Here is an 18721-nt window from a genome sequence, read left to right as displayed (position 1 = left end):
CATTTGTCAGACTTACAGATTTAAATGACTCGAATCTTTCAAAACTGACATCTCAAAATTCACGTTTGACTTTGTACCTTTCACTCATGGTATTTCCGACTTACTCAAACATAACAGACGTCATAAGAAACCACAATTCACCAATTGGGCCTCGTCAGAGGAGGACTTGAACTGCACCGGTGCTAGGACCCAAAATACAAGGCTGCGCCCCGGGACGCCCTTTGAGTTATGGTTGTGATACGCGCGTCTGGGTCTGAGGCGGTGGCAGAACCATCCATCCTCTACGCAGCCTTCTGCGTCGCCGTCTGCAGCAGCTTCGCCTCGAGAGCCTGCCACGTCTCACCGAAGCCTCCACAACCAAAAAGTCCTTGAGCAGATAAATTTTAATAAGACTACCATGATCCCAGATTTGGAGCGACTGAAACAGCATTAAATTTGAGTAAAGAAGTTTAGAGTTGCAAAGCGGGTTGGCTCGAGTCGCCAAGCCTCTCTGGCCGCTCAAGCCCCTACCCAGGCGCTCAGCGATCTCTTCTCGGTGATAGGAAGGTAACGATCGATCATTGCCAAGAGCTTGGGAAACGCGAATTCGAGACCTCACATGGCAAAGATCCGATCGTAATTTTATGTGACGTGGGATCGATTGAGTCAAAAACGATGACTTCGCCGCACAGTGCAATACTAAAGCTACGGGAAGATGGGTGCGCTGAGAAGCTCTCGGAGATGGCGGAAAGTCGAATCTTCTTTGGATTCTGCGAGATCCTCTTCCAACGGATTGACGACCCGAGCAAATCCGCGGCGAGAAGGATTACCCAATCTTCTTAGGTCCGTAATGCTGGGTCAAGCGCACCTCCGGGCACGCATGCACTCCTTGCGCATGAGCATGCAGCAGTAGCCACGCGCATGCGTGGTAACCTTCAAGTGTAACCTTCACGTGTCATGATAAAAATGAGTACGTTAGATGCAAACAAGCGCAGGACAATGGACTTAATTTTACAAATTAAAAGTTAATAAGAACATTTTTGGTACTTGGACTTTGCCAAAGCAAATTTGAAATCGTTATAATTAAAGATTTATACATTGAGCGGCAAATCATGAATGAAAATAACGTTAAAGAATGAAGATGATTAATAAATTTAAGATATCAATCTCCTTCACGAATAAGAAGATGCATTATTTGAATTTATAATGATCGGAAAATGGGCGAGAGCGTTTGACAGAACTAAAAACGCGAATGAATTTTTTCACTGAAATACTGCCACGCAGTAGAACAGCAAAGAATGAAGCCTGCTGGTATAGTCACGCACCGCAACACTCACAAGGCTTCTATATGCGTTCAACTTGCAGCTTCTCGCAGTCTGCTTCACACAATCGGCTCGGTGTACGTCACCAAGAGAAGTTCCGAGGTAAGAGGTAAGTCACGTGCATTATAGCTACGAGATACGTGAAGCTGTTCAATATGAACGTCACCAATGGGAGTGTAGAGGCATTTGACATTGAAACTTAGTTGATTACAACTTCATTCAGTTGATATTAGCATTCAGTTTTGAACAAGAATTAGATCATAAATTGACGTCGAAGAAAATAATCTTAGATTCAACATTAAAACAATGTCGATTTGCAGCCAATTTAGTCTGAAGGTCATAGTAGAAAATTTTACTACTGTAATCTCTAACGTTTTAATCCAAGGCCACTTATATTCGGGACAAATGTTGCACATTAGCATAAATTTCCTTATAAAATAATTCATTTCTTTTCATTACATTTCCGATAACCATTACATGGAGTTTGAAATAAATTACTTTTACCACGTTTTTCTTCTTTTCGCTTGTCTGTCTGTCTGTCTGTCATCAAAAATTCAAACCTTAATTTAGAGCACTTCTGAAGATCCTATAGAAACTTGAAATTTGGCATGCATGCTTATGATGCCTAACAATTCAAGATTTGATTATCAGAATAATTAAGTTTATAATTAAAATCGTTAAATTAATTAACTGACTTTTGTATGGAGAGAAAAAAATTCACGGTTGGGAATTGAGTTTTTTTTCGTCGAACAACCAGAGTTGCCAACCCTCGAAAACGATTTGAACTTTCGAACTGTCTATACATTATTCTTTAATTTATAGAGAATAATTTCAGATGAATTTGTTTTAATTATTAAAAGTTATTGAACTAAAAATTAGAAAATAAATAAATATAAAAAACAACATTTTGAAAACCACGTTTTTCTGGTGGTTAAAAACTAAAACGAATGAAATAAAACAAATAAAAAACTTTTAAAAATCACGTTTTCTTAACGGACAAAAAAGAAACATCAACTTTTTCAGTGACTAGTTTTAAATTTTATTCTTGACCTAAAATGAAGTCTAAAGTTTATTTTTAAAATCTTATGCTGACAAAACACAAAAAAATCGTTGGGCGGGCTTTAAGACACATCCATTACCCAAGTTCTATTCATTATAATACTTAATCTTTAGCTTCTCAAAATATATGATATTTAGATCTTCACAGAGTCCGCCCCACGTTTTTTGTGTTTTCTCAGTATGAGATTTGAAAAAATAAACTTTAGACTTCATTTTAGGTCAAGAATAAAATTTAGGACAACTCACTGAAAAAGTTAATGTTTATTTTTTGTCCGTTAAGAAAACGTGGTTTTTAATTTTTTTTATTTGTTTTATTTCATTGTTTTTAGTTTTGTAACAACCAGAAAAACGTGGTTTTTAAAACTGTTTTATATTTATTTATTCAATGTTGCTTTGAGATCGTGGCTATGAAGTTGAATCTCGAGAGCAGCCAACACATCACTGCAACGTTGTACCGTCCATTATAAATTGAATGTTTAAAGAATCTGTTTATACTTTTAAAAAATTCCATCCATCAAATACTAAACGTCGTTCAAATGCCATTCTTTTTCTCCGAGATATTCATATTTATTCTCAAGTTCAAATTTGTAGAAATTCAAAATAATGAAATATTTATACATTCTTCGATAAATCCTTATCTTCTTTGAGGATGGTAATATGAGGAAGTCATAACAAGACAAATTGAACACAAAAGTAACTATTCGTTAAGTTACTGCATGGATATGGAAGTGGTTGTTACGGCATGGATATAATGTTCGTAACGCAAACCTTGACCGTGTGCGTATAGTCAAGGTTTATATTTATATATTATATATTTAAAGTATAGACCGCGTATATAGTTCTGAAGTGAGCGATCGCGAATCGTGCAAGCCCTTCTTCTTTCATCAGAGACACAAAGGCAAGTGAATGTAAGGAAACATCAATACTTCAGGCCTTATTTATCATGTTGCATCTTGTAATTCGATACTGAGAAGATTAAGAATAGTTTGCACGAGCGAGCATGATGATTGCTATCTATCAAGAAAACTTTACCAGCTCTAATTTCAAAAATTAATTGAAGGTCGAAAAAACTGAATATGAACAACAGTAATTCAAAGTCTTAGTGTAACGTCAACACGACTTTATGGAGATTACATTGGAAAAGACACGAATAATGTCAGCTGGCATAGCCATTTTTTATAAACGACAGCAGTTCTGAAGTGACACACGCGCGTATCAGAGCTACGCGATACATAGAACGGTTCGGTATGAACATGACACACGAGTTGCAAGCTACGCAACACGCGCGTACCTGAGCTACGCGTGTCATAGAACGGTTCAGTATGAACATGACACACGAGGTGTAAGGTACGCAACACGCGCGTATCAGAGCTACGCGATACAGAAAGCAATGATATAAACATGAGACACAGCAAAGCTCCATAAGCAGCTTACGCTCGCCGGCACCTTGGTTCTCTTAGGCCCCGCTGGAGAAGCAATCCTGCACCACACACACTCTGCCATATCAAGAGCTCCACCGAGAAACAGTAATGCAATCATCATTTCAGTAAAATGAAAAATGTTGTAGTTAGTTTCATCTTATTTGAACACGCGATGTATTTGATGAAATCTAAATGTGATAATATAAGATGATGGTTATAGATTAATAATAAAATGTAACGTTTTTGTCCATCATGTGTAGCGCAATATTGCGTAAAAGTCTGCAACAAAGTAATGGACATAACAGTTCAGTCAGCACGATGTACAGCAGCAACGTTGTTCGATGCTTGCTATAAAATGTCGCTAAGAAACCTCACTTAATGCAGCTTACACAACACGGCCGTTCATACCGTCAACGATTTTTCTCAAATTCAATTTAAAAGAAATTTCTCATCTAGGAACGAATGATAATGCATTGTCAGATGCAGGGAAACATTCTTAAATTTAGCTCTATTTATCATCCAGTACGATATTGTACGCTACCCGTTGCTTTTGAGCGATGGTTAGCGGAGGCATAATAATGTTGTATAGAATATTGGAGAACAATAAAATTCATTCTGATTAACGAATAACGCAATATATTATTTTATCAATCAATGTAAGAGATAATATAATTATTTCACTGCTCGATTTAGTGCCGCTAGTTAAACAGACACGAAATCAAACGACACATGATCGAACTTATGTGCTTGGTAAGCGCCAAGTAATTTAATTGCGAAGACACATCATTTCCAGTCAAAAATCTAAGCAAAACTCAAAACTCGGCGTGTTCTCTAAGCACTGCAGGACATACAAAGAAGCGAGTATCCAGGAATTCCCAAATATAGAGACATCAGGGCACACGTGAATAAGTTTCGACGTCAAATGTAATCGTTAAATGAATAGTAATAATAATAATGATGATGATAGAACTCACCATCGATGCTGATGATGGCGCGCAGCTCCCTGTTGAGCAGCGCAAAGCGTCTCTCCAGGTTACTCTCCTTCTCCCTGGACGATTTGCAAGAAAATATTTCATCAGGAACTCTCTATTAATTTTTCATTTAGCTTACGTGGCGAGTAGTTCAACTAAAAATTCTTGGCGCAATTAACACTTAAGGGGAGCATCTGGCCAAAAATTTTGGATTTTGGCTTTTCCGGTCTTTAGTCTCATCTTAAAGCTGACATTCTGACCTATCCAACGGTACCAAAACCATCTCTGTGCGTTGATTTATGCGTTCACGACCGATTGCGAAATGGTTAGGGGTGGCGGAGATCTTTCACGTTTAAGATAGGAGGAAATTCGCTGCTGAGCACATAAATTGACGGTATGGAGACGCTGCTCCTTAGTTACCCGGCAGCTGTCAGGCAGGATGGTGCTCATGCAGTCGTTCCCACCATAATTGACTGAATTTCAGCTCCAGTAATGTCTAGTCTAGTATCCTTGCCACCTTGAATGCCTATTTTGAGGCGCTCGGGACTTTGTTGCGCTCTATTGAACTTTCACACTTATTGTCACTGCAAACATATTTCCTCCTAGAGTTTAGAAGCTACAGCAATGAGAGATATAAAGTACCGTTCGATTCGCAAAAAAATATCTACATCTGTAGTAGCGCGTTTTTATAATTTCGTTATAGTTTGGATTTTATTCTGTAAAAAGGGAGGTGGCGGGGGGTAAAATCGAAAAATTTACGAAAAATTTACGAAAAATGCCCTCACGCCCACAAAAATGATAAATTCAAAAAACCGGCTACTCCATTTTAGATATGGTCCTTGCGCATCGAATTATATGTGTCTCGATGTTGTAGCTTAAAAATCCTAGGATAATATTTTTGGCGCAATTAACACTTAAGATACTCAGTATTTTTGGCACTATTAAAACTTAAGATACTCAATAGTTTTGGAGCAACTAACACTTAAGATACTCAGAATTTTTGGCGCAATTAACACTTAAAATTATCCAAATAAATATTGAATAACAAACGGATTCTTATGAATAAACAATAATAAACGCCAACAAATATTCTTCACAAAAATCCAGACATATATAATAGTTACAGAGGAGCACCATATTTCAAACAATGACCCGGATATTAAAATTTGAACATCAGCATTGATAAGAAACACATTCGCTCAATTCACACATTCAACATTTAAAACAAGTTATGAGCATATTATGAATTGCACGGTTAAATTAAGTACCACCTCCGGTTGGGGTTAAACGTAATAAATTTCTCGCATTAATTTATATAAAAAAACAATTCACTATGTATTCATATTTGTATGGCTACACTAATGTATATAACAAGTAACTATTAATATTTGTATGGCAATAATTACTAATGTAGGTAACAATCAACTAATAATATATGTATGGTTATACCAATGAATATAAAAATTCAAAAACAATATTTGTGCAGCTATGAAGCCAGAAAATAAATGATACTCACAATATACTGAGCTGCTCCTGACGCTAGAGCTACAATAACCTAACAATATTTGTACATCAATGAAGCAAGACAATAAATAACACTCACAATATACAATGAAGCAAGACAATAAATAACACTCACAATATACAATGAAGCAAGACAATAAATAACACTCACAATATACTAAGCTGTTCCTGACGCCTGATGAGCGCGTTCTTCTTGTTAACGAGCGTAAACCAGCGCTGCATGAGTCGCTCCTCCTCCACGTCGCGGTTACCTGCAGCCAACAACAAACTTATATCAAATTAATACATCATTAAGCGAGAAAACTCATACATAACGAAGAACCTCATACATAACGAAGAACCTCATACATAATGAAGAATTTTTTAATTTTGAGTAATATTTTAACTCCGGCGTCTCGGATCCCTGGAGTTAAAAAAAAGTACTACTCACTATCAACTTTATTTCAACGCAGTAATACGTTTCCAACAGAGCAAAGTTGTTCAAGTTCTTCTGTTTCTTTAATTCGAAGTTATGTTTTGAAGTAATGAGACCCAAGCTCATTTTAGGCAGATGGGTCTCTCAATATCCCTCGCAAACTACAATGATTCCAATCGTTCAGCCTCACGAGGTTCAGCCTCACTATCCTCGAAGTCCTCGTAAGCCTCTCTAGCCCATGTAACCAACAATGATTCTCCTCATTTAGCCTCACAAGGTTGAGCCTCACCAGCCTCCATGACCCTGCGTAGCCTCACCAGCCTCCATGACCCTGCGTAGCCTCACCAGCCTCCATGACCCTGCGTAGCCTCTTCTCGAGCTTGGCGGCCTGTGCGTCGATCTGCTGCTGCTCGCGCTCCAGCGCCGCCAGCTCCCCCACCAGGTACTGGCTCGCCTCCCCCCGTCCCACGCTCCCCGTCTGTGGTCACACCAAATGTTATTGGAGAACAACATTGCTGGCTGATAACATAGGTGACATGAACATTACTAGAAAAATAATGCGAACTAAATAATGCAAGTCCTATAGATAAGGTAAAAGTGTCTGATGATGTCTGTCTAAAACATGTATGATAATTTAAATACTGAAATACTGCTAACTAAATAACACACGTCTTGTAGATAATACCAGCCAGCCCCCCGTTAGTTACTGACTCACTTCCCTCTCCGACCACCGCTGCCCGTCTGAAGTGACTACAATGTTATGGTGACGAGTATTGCTGGCATATGCAATCGTGGTATACCTAATTTTACCTAAAACATTGCTGACAGATACTACAGACACACACATTGCTGGTACAAACATATTCAATAAGGGACTTCTGAAGCCGCCTCAAGCTGCTGGTCCACAAAACCGAAAACAACGTCAGAGGGACAGTTAATACTGGCCACATGTCCTTTATAATATATAATATTTAATGATTTATACTAAATATTATATAATATTTATACAACCAACGTTCTGAACGGTTCGGTACATATAGAAGGCTACGTCAACCGATACATTAATCGTATGCTTCTAGATATAAGAAACTTGGAGGATTCACAAGAACAATCTCCAATCCTCCAGCAGTCTAAGTAAAGATTTTTATTTAATGTTAACGATATATGTTCTACAGTTAAGCTGATTGGAACCTGCTAATTATTCTATGAATACAAATCATTTTTAGGCACCATCGAGAAGCTAAGAAGCCTTGAACCTTAATGTGTAGAATAAATTTCTGCATCATGGTAACTATTAGAAATTTTAGAAAAGTACTTCAAAAATATTATACATAAAATCCACCCTAGGTCCTTTTAAATTGGAGTGACCAACTCATAACTAATTTATTGCACATAAAATAAGTCCTGGTAGAGTTTTTATTGTACATGGAAAAATGTACACAATTTGAAAATCAGATTAGACCCGTGCAACATAAACGTAGGACCATGGTAATGATGAACAAATAAATTTGTTTGCATTAATTACAACCATTAAGAAAGTTTCCTCCAAATGCAAGAACCTTTTCAACAGAATTTGATCGAACGGCTTGCTCTTTCTCAGGGCTGATGCGTTCGATGATGTTGCTGAAGGACTGAAGTTGTGTCGGCCGCGCGCTGGTCCATTGAAGCGTGGACGTTTCAGAGGGCTCTTGCTTCATGGCTTCAGACGTGTGCTCGCTGGTTTCTGAAGCTGAAGCATGCCTGAATCTGTGCTCGTCTGAGGCTGAAGAGGATTTGTTGTTATCTGGCACGGCATTTGTAGGAGTAGAGCTATTCGAGGATGAGGTGGAAGTGGTGCGGTGTTTGAGTGGATGGAAGGATGCGCTAGAAGTCCGGCCGACAATGATGCTCTCATTTTCCTGGAAAACAGCACTCAATTAACTTAATTTTGGATGATCTTGTTTGAAAGTTTCATGTTTGGTTAAGCAAATTTTCATGCATTAGCGTTTCATATGTAGCGACTAAAGAATCAATGATCAAGAATTTCTAAATTTCTAAAGAATCTGATCAAATCAAGAGCTCAGTTTGACGACTTGACGAATTAGTTTCAATAATCAATTATCCAATTGTATTAGTAAAGATTTTTTTTAAGAGTCCGCGGTTTTTCAAGAGTCTGGGCCAAGCTTCGATCCTTAATTCGAAAAATCAAAATCTGAAGCATGCGATTTCAAATCCAAGAGATCGTGCATCAGCGTGGTACACAATGTATTTTTATCGACCAATTGATGATACAAACTCAAGTAGAAAACTGATCTTGCTTCAGCAGCCCAACGGATAAAATGCTGCGTGGATAGAGGCATTCAAGTCAGCGTATTGACCTTGTAATTTTAGTCAAGATTTCCGTTGATTTCAGTTATACTGGTAAGATTAAAATGAATCTTGTCGAGTTACAATTATTATTATATAATATTAAACAATAATACAAACCTAGAGCGAGTTTGTGTTTGTTATTTCCTCATCCATAGTAAAAGAAAAATAAATTGTTGGAGTCAAGAGAGATCAGAGAAATGCACTCACAGGCGAGAAGTCGCTGCCTTTTGACTGCCGAGGTACCAAGTCGCCTGGGGGAATCAAACATTTTGTTATCAGATAGGCAGGAATTGTTATTCAGAAAAGTTAATTCATGAATTGTTCATCTATTATTTGTTTATGTTACATGATGTTCATACAAGAATAGTTCGTACAGACAACTGTAATGTTCAGGACTGTACGATTGAATTAAATATAACCTATGAGATTACAATCACGGCAACAATAGAATTATTTTCTTGGTTTAAGCAAAGTTGATTCAATTGGAATATTGAATGGTTCATAGCAGTATATGTATATACAATCCTATGGATGAGCGATGCTACTATCACCCAACATTAATACCGCATGTGATGCATGATGCTATACCTGCCCCAACACTAATACCTCATGTGATGTGATGCATTAGTGATGTATCACTCAGTTACCTGCGTGAGCGCAGTCTGCAGACCGCAGTTACCAGCGTGAGCGCAGTCTGCAGGCCGCAGTTACCTGCGTGAGCGCAGTCTGCAGACCAGCTTTAGTCTGCAGAGCAGCGTCTCGTCGCGCGGCTTCTAGCAGCTCCCGCGCTCGCTCCTTCAGCTCCTCGTGTCGACAGCTCCCGCGACTCTAAACAACAAAATATTATGTAATAATTCATGCATTAACATCAATACTAATAGTAATGGATTAATAATAATTAATAATAATCACAATAATAATAATGGATTAATAATAATCACAATAAATTGGCTTGCTACTAATAATAATGGATTAACATAATCAAAATAAATTGACTTGTTAATAAACACGTACAAGAAAACGTATGCTTTGTGAGTACAGTTCTAGATTTTTTATAGAGGATATAATTCATATTCGGTAAAATTAATACTAGTGAACTTATTTGATCATTTATAAGAAGAGTGTTTCATTTCAAATTTACTAATTACATGCAATTAAAAAGCGAGAACTAATGCAAAAGAGTATTTCCGAACTAAGACAGTTATTAAATGAAGAAAATTAAACTCGAGGCCAGTAATTCGAAGAGTAATTCTCTAAAATTCTCTAAATTTTTCATACAAATGAATTGATAAACATGCGAAACATTTCTACGAATTAGATTGCGGAGCAGCGAAGCCGAGCTTACGGCGGCTTCTCTGCGGTACTAAAATTAACATTCACACACAACGTATTATTATTAACAATATATTATTATTATCAATATTGTTATTAACAATATTATCCACACACAACGTATAAGCAAAATAACCGAAAGCTAGGTTTGAGAATGCATGAAAAAGCTGAGTAATAGGTAATAAAACAAAACAAGACTATACCAAGCATACAAGGCTCGCTTAGGAATGAACCATCTTAATTTATAGAAAAAAACGCCAAAAACATATGAAATTGTTCCATAGCGAAAACGTGCGAAACTACGACGCGAACATATATAGCTCGGCTGCTAGTGAACGTCCAAGCCGAAAACCCACACTAACTTTACTAACAAAACATTACGTGACTAAATTGTGACGACGGGTTAGTCAAACACAAACAATCGGCAAAATATATTTGAACTTTAACATATTCTTGCATTTTGTAATAGATTTTTTCTATCAATACACCGGTTATATCTCTGAATTCTGATAAAAAAAAAAGAATGAAATATTACAACTATTTGGTAGCGATAATCAATCACGAAGAAAGCTAAACACTCTTCAACTCTTGTATTTAAACTCTTTTATACTTAGCTTTCATTCAAGCTCTTTTATATTTAGCTCGAGAAGGTTGAGTAGTTGAAACAATTCGAGCAAACAGACACGCAGGTTCAGCTTAGTTCTCTTAGTAAATCACGAGAGCTGCGGGGGCTATAGTGGATATTGGCCACGCAGCAAAACACAGCTTTCCGTTGCAAAGGTGCTTGAATAAATTATAGTCAATCAATTTATTACCAGGTGTATCTAAGTAGCTGGTTAAGGGGATGAGTGGACACACGAACGGCTATGACTGAAGATGTTATAAGCAGGTACCCACGAGGCAAATGACGTTGAACCTACGTTGACAACGAATCCATATTGTTGAAATAATGATGAATCAACGTTATTTCATCGTCAGCTGCCAGGCAAATGACGTTGAACCTACGTTGATTACGAATCGATTTCGTTGAAACAACGATGAATCAACGTTAGGTATTTCATGGTCAGCTGCCAGGCAAATGACGTTGAACCTACGTTGATTACGAATCGATTTCGTTGAAACAATGATGAATCAACGTTATTTCATCGTCAGCTGCCAGGCAAATGACGTAGAAACAACGTTGATTACAAAACTAATTTCGTTGAAATAACTTTTACGGGACGTTATTTCAACGTCAGATGTCTGGTGGGATAGGTTGAGAGCGCACGCGTAGGCACCTGCGAGAAGAGCCAGTGTACGGCCGAGACTGCATCGTCGGGTTCGTTGACGAGGTCGAGACCAGCGATCTCGACGAAGCGCCACACGCAAGCTTCTTCTTCAGCCTCGTCGCGGTCACAACACAGACGAAGAGCTTCGTCTATCATCTCCTGGTTAAGTGACGATGTTATAGGCTCGTCAATAGGTTCGAGTAAGTTTGGAGTAGTTTGGTTTGATGACGTCGATGCAAATGAACTTGCAATGCGTTCGAGATTAATTTTTGTCGTGTCTATCACATTCTGGTTAACCGATGAAGAAAGGAACGTTGAATGTACTTCTTTGTTAAAATTTAACGTTTTTAGTTGCGCGTGTGGGTTTACGGAGCTGAACGTTGGAGGATTTTCATAATCAACAACTGAGTTGCTAGCAATTGTTTTATCATTCACTGTTCCTTCTTCTAATTTCTTTGCTGACGTTTGAGGGTCAATTATATCTTCAGAAGAAGGTGAAATTGAACCCTTCAGTTTAGGGCTCAACGGCGTATCATCCACAGATAGCTTTTCGCTGGGAACAATTTTGATAAATTTATCTGAAGTTGAATTATTAGAATTTAATGGTACCATTTTGTGCTTTACGTTCGCGTTCGTGGGTATGAGATCTATTACTTGAGGACTGGGGGTGAGAGATCCAATAACATCGGTTGAAACGCCAATCTCAGGGCACGTTTTAAGCACAGAGTCTGCAATGGCCGAGCTTGACAAGTCCGTCTCACAACTTCCCGATTTCCGCATCCAACTATCCACTCCAGTTGATTCACTTGATATATACGATTCCAATGTGGACTCTTCGCAGTTCACGTCCATATCTTTACATGTTCCTCCTTCAGTAGTTGGGTCGTCAGTTGAGATCAAATCCTTGCTAATGTTTCGAGCAATCTCCAAAGTATCGTACGCTATATTTGTATTTCTAAGTGACATATTTTCAGCGGTTAAAACATAATTTACATCTAATTCATCCGAAGCTTCAACGAAAGTTGCAGAGTCATTTGCCATTGCATTGCACTTGCTGATAGCATGTAAATCTTCAGAGGATATTGTCGTTTTAATGGGAACTGATTCTGATTGTTCAATATCCACGAGACTTTGACTGGTTGAGTTTCGAGCCGACAATACTGTAGTTGGAACACTTTGGTCGTCTGTTGATTGACTTGAATTGTCATCGCCCAAAATCTGCTTCTCATCGAACATTTTACGAACACACTGAACTTTACTTTCATCGATATCACGAACGACATCCTTAGACACACTTAATGGAAATTTTTCGGACTCTTGAATGCTCTGGCTAGCACAAAACCCTTCGTCTACAACTTCACTACCACACAAAGACTTTTTTTCTTCATAAAAGTCGTTTTTCTTGGAAAGTTCACCATCCAGTGAATGAATCACCAGCGCCGATTCATTGAACTTAGCCAAATCAACTTCAAGAACGCCCGATACAGCCACATTCGGGGATGTCGAGCACCGACCTAATGGATGTTGCGTCCAACTTTCTTCAGTTGAGGCTACAGTAACATTCTCTTCTTCATGCAAGCACGCACTCTCGCCAGCTTCCTCTGATTCAGTTAGAGGTTCAATATCTTCCTCGGGCTTGTTAAGGGGTTCAATATTTCGTGCTGGTTCGATAAGGGGTTCAATATCTTCCTTAGATTTCATGAGAGTTTTAATATCCTCCTTTGGTTGGGTACAGGGCTCAATATCTTCCTTTGGTTTAGGAATATGTTCAATATCGTGCTCTGTTTTGATGTGGGGCATAATATATTCCTGTGATTTAGTGACAAGTTCAATATCTTCCTCTGGTTTGGGAAGAGGTTCAACATCAAGAACCTCATTTGATGACACTTCATTCCTAACGCTGTCAAGTGTAGGCAAATTAGATGACGTCACATAAAAAGTGTTAGCACCAACAAACTCTGTATCTTCTACTTGTTCTTCAGCCACATTTGCGACGAAGACGTCGTCACACAGAAGCGTCTCGTTGGCGCCTGGAGTTCCGTGCCTCTCTTCATGCAAATTAATTTGGCTAAGACCAGCTCCTTCTTTTTCGCGAGAGGAAAGACCATTCATCGTTGATTTATTGCTCAGGCTAGTTTTTACTCCGCACAGGGATGTTGATTGATCAAAATAAACATCACAGCCCCCAAGTCTTTGGTCCAATGGTGGACTAGGGTTTCCAGGATCGTTAGATACCACAACCTTCGAATTGTCAGCTTCCGACTCCTTACCTAATTCTTCTCCATGAATATCTCGAACCACCGGAACAGCAGAAAATCTCATAGGAACAACTTCATCAGCAGCAGACTCTAAAGTTGAGCTCTCTCCCTTTGGTTTCGGCGTAGAAGAACAGATCTGCGAAGATTCATTTGTCATTAATGGTTTACGTGAATCCCCATCAGATATATTAGAACTATCATGGCATGAAGTTACCAGGCTAAGCCTTTCACCTGAGCTAAGAGCATGGAAAAAAATTTCATTATTTGCAACATTATCTTGATGTTGGTCTGCGACGAATCTTTTGTCATCATCGTGCTGATCCTTTGCGTTTTGCATGTACGAACAATCGAGGGAAGGTGGAAATTTTCTAGACCAGAGAGAGCTCAACATTTCTCCCTTCTTTAGTAGAACTGTTTTGGCCCCTGCAGATGTCGAATTGTCGGAACGGGATGGCTCAAGATTCACCGAAGTTTTTTTTTGGCGACAGGAGCTTTTGAGTTAGGTTTCGGTGAGCTGAGTAGGGTTTCCCCAGAACTACGGTAAGGTCGTTGCGTATCTGGTGTGTCTAATTTCACTGATTTAATCAATGGGAGCTTCTTGTCAGACGCTGAGGGCAGCTTAGAACACGTATCTGATGAAGGAGGTTCGGACGCGGCCGCTACTTTGAGGTCACGTCTTGATGAAGTGGACAACGAAGCCCGAGAAGGTGAAGTTTTGGTTCCGGTGGATTTTAAAGGCACTCGAGACATGTTCGCATTCGGGAAAACATTTTCACGCTTGGTACTTTCCTTTACACGAGGAAAATTTGAAGCAGTTAACTTTTTAACAGGCGTTTTCTGTTCGGAATCTTTAGAATGATCGTGGGGTTTAGCTACAGATGAAGAAGCAATATCTTCTTCCCGAGCAACACATCTCGCAGAAATTGTATTGGGATTTTGAGGACATTTCGTACTTTGTGTGCCTTTATCAGTTTTTTCACAGCTCTTTTCAGAAATTATTCTAGCGCTCGGCAGAAGCTTATTGATAGAAGAACTAGACTTCGCCGATGAATTCCCCTGAGGTTCACTACCAATTTTCGACGACAAATTCAATTTTAACGCAATACTCTTCTTTGCATCGGCACTCACTTTGGAAGAGACGCTCACGTTTGATTCTGTGCTCTTTTTTGAAGCGATACTCGCCTTGGAAGAGACTGATGTCGATGGAGAGTTAGCACGCACATGACTATTGGGTGGGTTCACTTTCCGAGTAAGAACCTTTGGATCGTTTGAGTTGGTAACAGTGGGGTTATCCGAAGAATCGTGCGACGTAGTACCGGGAAATTTTTGTCCTTGGAATATGTACTTGTACAACTCTCTGCTAGTTGCACGAATTTCCCGCATGAATTTCCGAGAACGGTCAGAAAAATACTTAAAATTTTTCCCTATCTCAGACGACTGAGTCGCCACCGACACTCCCTTTGAATTCTCAATGGCACAGGGCGTATAAATATCAGTTGGACATTGGACTAACGTCTCCACATCGCAACATGTCACGTCAGGATGGACAAGATCCTCATAAAAGTCCTCATCGCCTGACATTTCCTCAAGATTCTCCAAGAAGTCCGGGTCAGCAGCTTCGTCACAACGATCTGTAACATTACATTCAATTGATTCCTGCGAAGACTGTATGAAGAAACATTCGTCATTATCCGGAATTCCATGAAAAATAGGACCATCAGCAACCGTCTGCTCCAATGGACTAAATTGAGTAGCTGCATTCGAAGCAAGCAGATCTAATTTTAAGGAACACATTTTCTGATAGTCTTCTTTCACATCCTCAAACAACCTGCCGGGCCGCAGCATCCGCTGGAGACGAGTAATGGATGAAATAAAAACTTCTGACGTTTTAGCGGTATAAAGGGGCGTTGGTTCAGCCCCCAAGACGATACATGCAGATGGACACACTTTTTCATTTCCGAAAAATTGCCCAGTTTTGCAGTCTTTCGTGCTTTTATCAACAGGTGCGCGTTTAAGCACCAGTAAATTCTGATCCTTTGTAGCTTTTAGCGATGAAAAAGTTTTCTCTCGTCTGAATTGAGGTCGAATGATTGGTGCAACTGGAGTGGAGAATGAAGTGAAAGATTTTTCTCTTCTGAAAGTGGGTCTCGCTGGCAACGAAGACGATTTTAATGAGTTAGTCAAAGAAGACCTGAAATTTCTACACCACATTTCGTAGCTTTGAGATGGACAGCTAAGCGTAGGATCGCGATCGCTTTCAAGTAGATTTTCAACAGTGGTACCAAAGCTACCAATAGTAGGGATTCCAAAATGCGCCCGCTTGGCTTTCAAAATATCAGCCCAGTAATCGAGAACAGCTTCGGTGTTGATAGCCAAAGCTTCGGCCGCTAAACTATCACTGTAAGATGCCCATTTTCGAAGCTCTGGATTTATTGGCTGAATTTCCATCTCTTCAATTTCATCAATAACATCAGGACCGGAACACGAGAAGCTACGATGTCCAGAGTGCCCGGCGGAGGACGGACGACCCAAGTCTCTTCGTCTCGCCCCTCGACGGTTGACGGTAGCCGACAGTTCTGAGCGACCCTGGGTACTTGACGGAACGTTTTGAAGAGAAGAAGCATTTGTCGAGCACTCTTGGTGGCGGATCAATGGAAGAACTTTACCAGTCTTCTTAGTTGGCACTGGTGGTTTTCCAGTCACTGGATACTGCCGACTGCTTGCTAAACGATTATCAGTCGAATTAGAAGGCTTCCCTCGAGCTTTTGAAATCTGATCCCGGTTACTCAAGGAAGTGATAGAAGTCTGATTTTTACGTGCGTTTAATGGAGGCTTAATAGTTACGGCGTGCGAATCCGTCGTTAAACTAGTACAGATTGGCGCTAGAGGCTTTTGTTTGGCGATGGAAAAATTATTTTCCGCAACGATGCTCCAAGAGGGCAGACACGCATAGTGAGCATTCAAATCTTCTTCTTTCTCCAGGATGGTTTCAGGTGCTAATGCACCGGTATGCTTCAAGTAGTAATCAATTATTTTCCACTGGCACTGGATTCGTTCTGGCAAATAACATTCGTTTTCATTCATGACAAAGGTCGTAACGAATTCCTGTACTGACTCGTTCGATGACGCATACATAATCGCTCTCAGCATCTCCTCTTCAGCCAAAGAACATATTGGGATATCATCTAGATCACTGTCATTAATACCTTCGTTGCTCGGTTCATCGGGCTTGAAACTCGTCCTAATCCAATCGAATGCCTTCTCTAGCCCGTCATCCTTCTGCACGTTTATGGTGACCACTTTGATTTTAGAGTCGATTTTTGGCAAATATGAGCTATTTTTATCTCTTTCTTCAGACACGATCTCGGCCATGAAAGACGATGTCGAGGACGATGGACTTTCGCTTGTTCTCCAAATGAATTTAGAATGATCTTCATCTCTCAGAGTGCCGCTCACAACAGGAGTCATGTCCATTGTTCCTACTAGGAACTGATTGCAGCACAAATCGGTGATATTGTGCTGAGGATCCACTAACTCTTCCAGGTGCTCCATGGGCACGTGCTCAGTTTGAACATGAGCAAACTGCACAGCATCGCGTATCTCGGGAGGCAAAGAAAAAGGCTCAGTTGTTCGGTTAATCTCGTTTCCAATTGCTTGAGATTTTGACCGGTCAAGTACTCCAATTGCAGGAATATCTAAGAGATGGTCAAGAGAGATGGGTTCGTTAGTGGTAGGTATAAATTCAGATGCAACAGGATCACAAGGGTGACAATTTGAATCTCTATGTGAATTTTGTAGACATAACAAAGAGTCGAAGGAATCAAAGATGGAATTTTCCATATGGTATAGACTGTTGTCATGAATAGAACTCAAGCTTGGCAATGAGTATTTTGGACGCACCTCCTGGAAAGTGATTGGATTCTTTTCTTGAACTGGCCTTCTACCGGAATCAGGAATTAACGGAACGTCAAAAAATTCACCGTCGTTCGGAACATCCAAAATTGGGCTTGAAACGTCCCATTGTTTAGTCGAATGCGCAGGCTGCTGATTCTCAAGGGAGGAGCATGGGCTTGATCTCAGCAGCTGTATTAGTAAACCAGGGCTTTTTAAAGCTTCAGGGGGCTGCATGATCCTAGATATCGGATATCCTTCATTAGTTACAGGGAGTTCGAAATGAGAAGGAGGGACATCAGTAGTTACATTATATTTTCCAGTTGAATGCAAGTCATGTTCGGCAGAGAAATCACACGTTACACAAGACGTTACAGGTGGAACAGGCGATGTTTCATCTTGATAGGACAATGGACCCATCATTGTCGCAGCTGAATCAGCGACTTCTAGTGCTTCAGCAACTTCAGGCGCTACAGCGTCTTCGGGTGCTACAGCAACTTCGGTTGGAGCAACCTCTTCAGATGGTGCGTTGACTCCGGGTGTTCCAGTGACTTCGGGTGCTGGTGTGAATTTGGGTGTTATTGCGACTTCGGGCGCTACAGCGTCTTTGGGTGCTTCAGCGACTTCGGGTGGAGCGGCGACTTCGGTTGATGCGGCGACTTCGGGCGTCGCAGAGACTTTTGGTGGGCCGGCCACTTCGGATGGTGCGTTGACTCCGGGTGTTACAGTGACTTCGGGTTCTACAGCGACTTCCGGTAGTGCGGCCACTCTGATTGGTGCGTTGACTCCGGGTGTTGTAGTTACTTCTGGTAGCGCGGCGACTTCGGTTGGTGTGTTGACATCATATAGTCCTGCGACGCCAGATAGTTCTACAGCAGTTGGTGGTGTGATTTCAATAAAGGACAAATCTTCCATGTCCATAACTTGTGCTA

General features: G+C 40.0%; 1 protein-coding gene across 1 annotated transcript; it reads right to left on the bottom strand.

The window, feature by feature from the left end:
• Positions 1–281: 281 nt before the first annotated feature.
• LOC108674565 (probable GPI-anchored adhesin-like protein PGA55) lies at positions 282–14683 on the bottom strand. Its single transcript, XM_047881127.1, has 8 exons — positions 11650–14683; positions 9775–9868; positions 9248–9291; positions 8251–8589; positions 7037–7169; positions 6428–6527; positions 4756–4829; positions 282–349 (listed from the first exon to the last, which is right to left on the bottom strand). The coding sequence occupies exons 1-8, from the start codon at positions 14287–14289 to the stop codon at positions 282–284; spliced, it is 3492 nt and encodes a 1163-aa protein (XP_047737083.1). The 5' UTR covers positions 14290–14683.
• Positions 14684–18721: the final 4038 nt, after the last annotated feature.

The sequence above is a fragment of the Hyalella azteca genome, unplaced genomic scaffold, assembly GCF_000764305.2.
Source record: "Hyalella azteca isolate HAZT.00-mixed unplaced genomic scaffold, Hazt_2.0.2 contig7125, whole genome shotgun sequence".
In the NCBI taxonomy this organism is placed as follows: Eukaryota; Metazoa; Arthropoda; class Malacostraca; order Amphipoda; family Hyalellidae; genus Hyalella; species Hyalella azteca.
The sequence above is the reverse complement of the archived record's forward strand: the minus strand, read 5'-3'. Positions and strand labels throughout refer to the sequence as shown.

Bases quoted from the DNA above. Each gene is read 5' to 3' on its own strand.
- LOC108674565 (XM_047881127.1), bottom strand. From the start codon at position 14,289: ATGTTGAGCTCTCTCTGGTCTAGAAAATTTCCACCTTCCCTCGATTGT. The intron at 7,170-8,250 runs GTTCTTGCATTT...GTGTGACCACAG, and splicing joins GATCAAATTCTGTTGAAAAG to ACGGGGAGCGTGGGACGGGG. The intron at 350-4,755 runs GTGAGTTCTATC...TTGGTTGTGGAG, and splicing joins CGCCATCATCAGCATCGATG to GCTTCGGTGAGACGTGGCAG.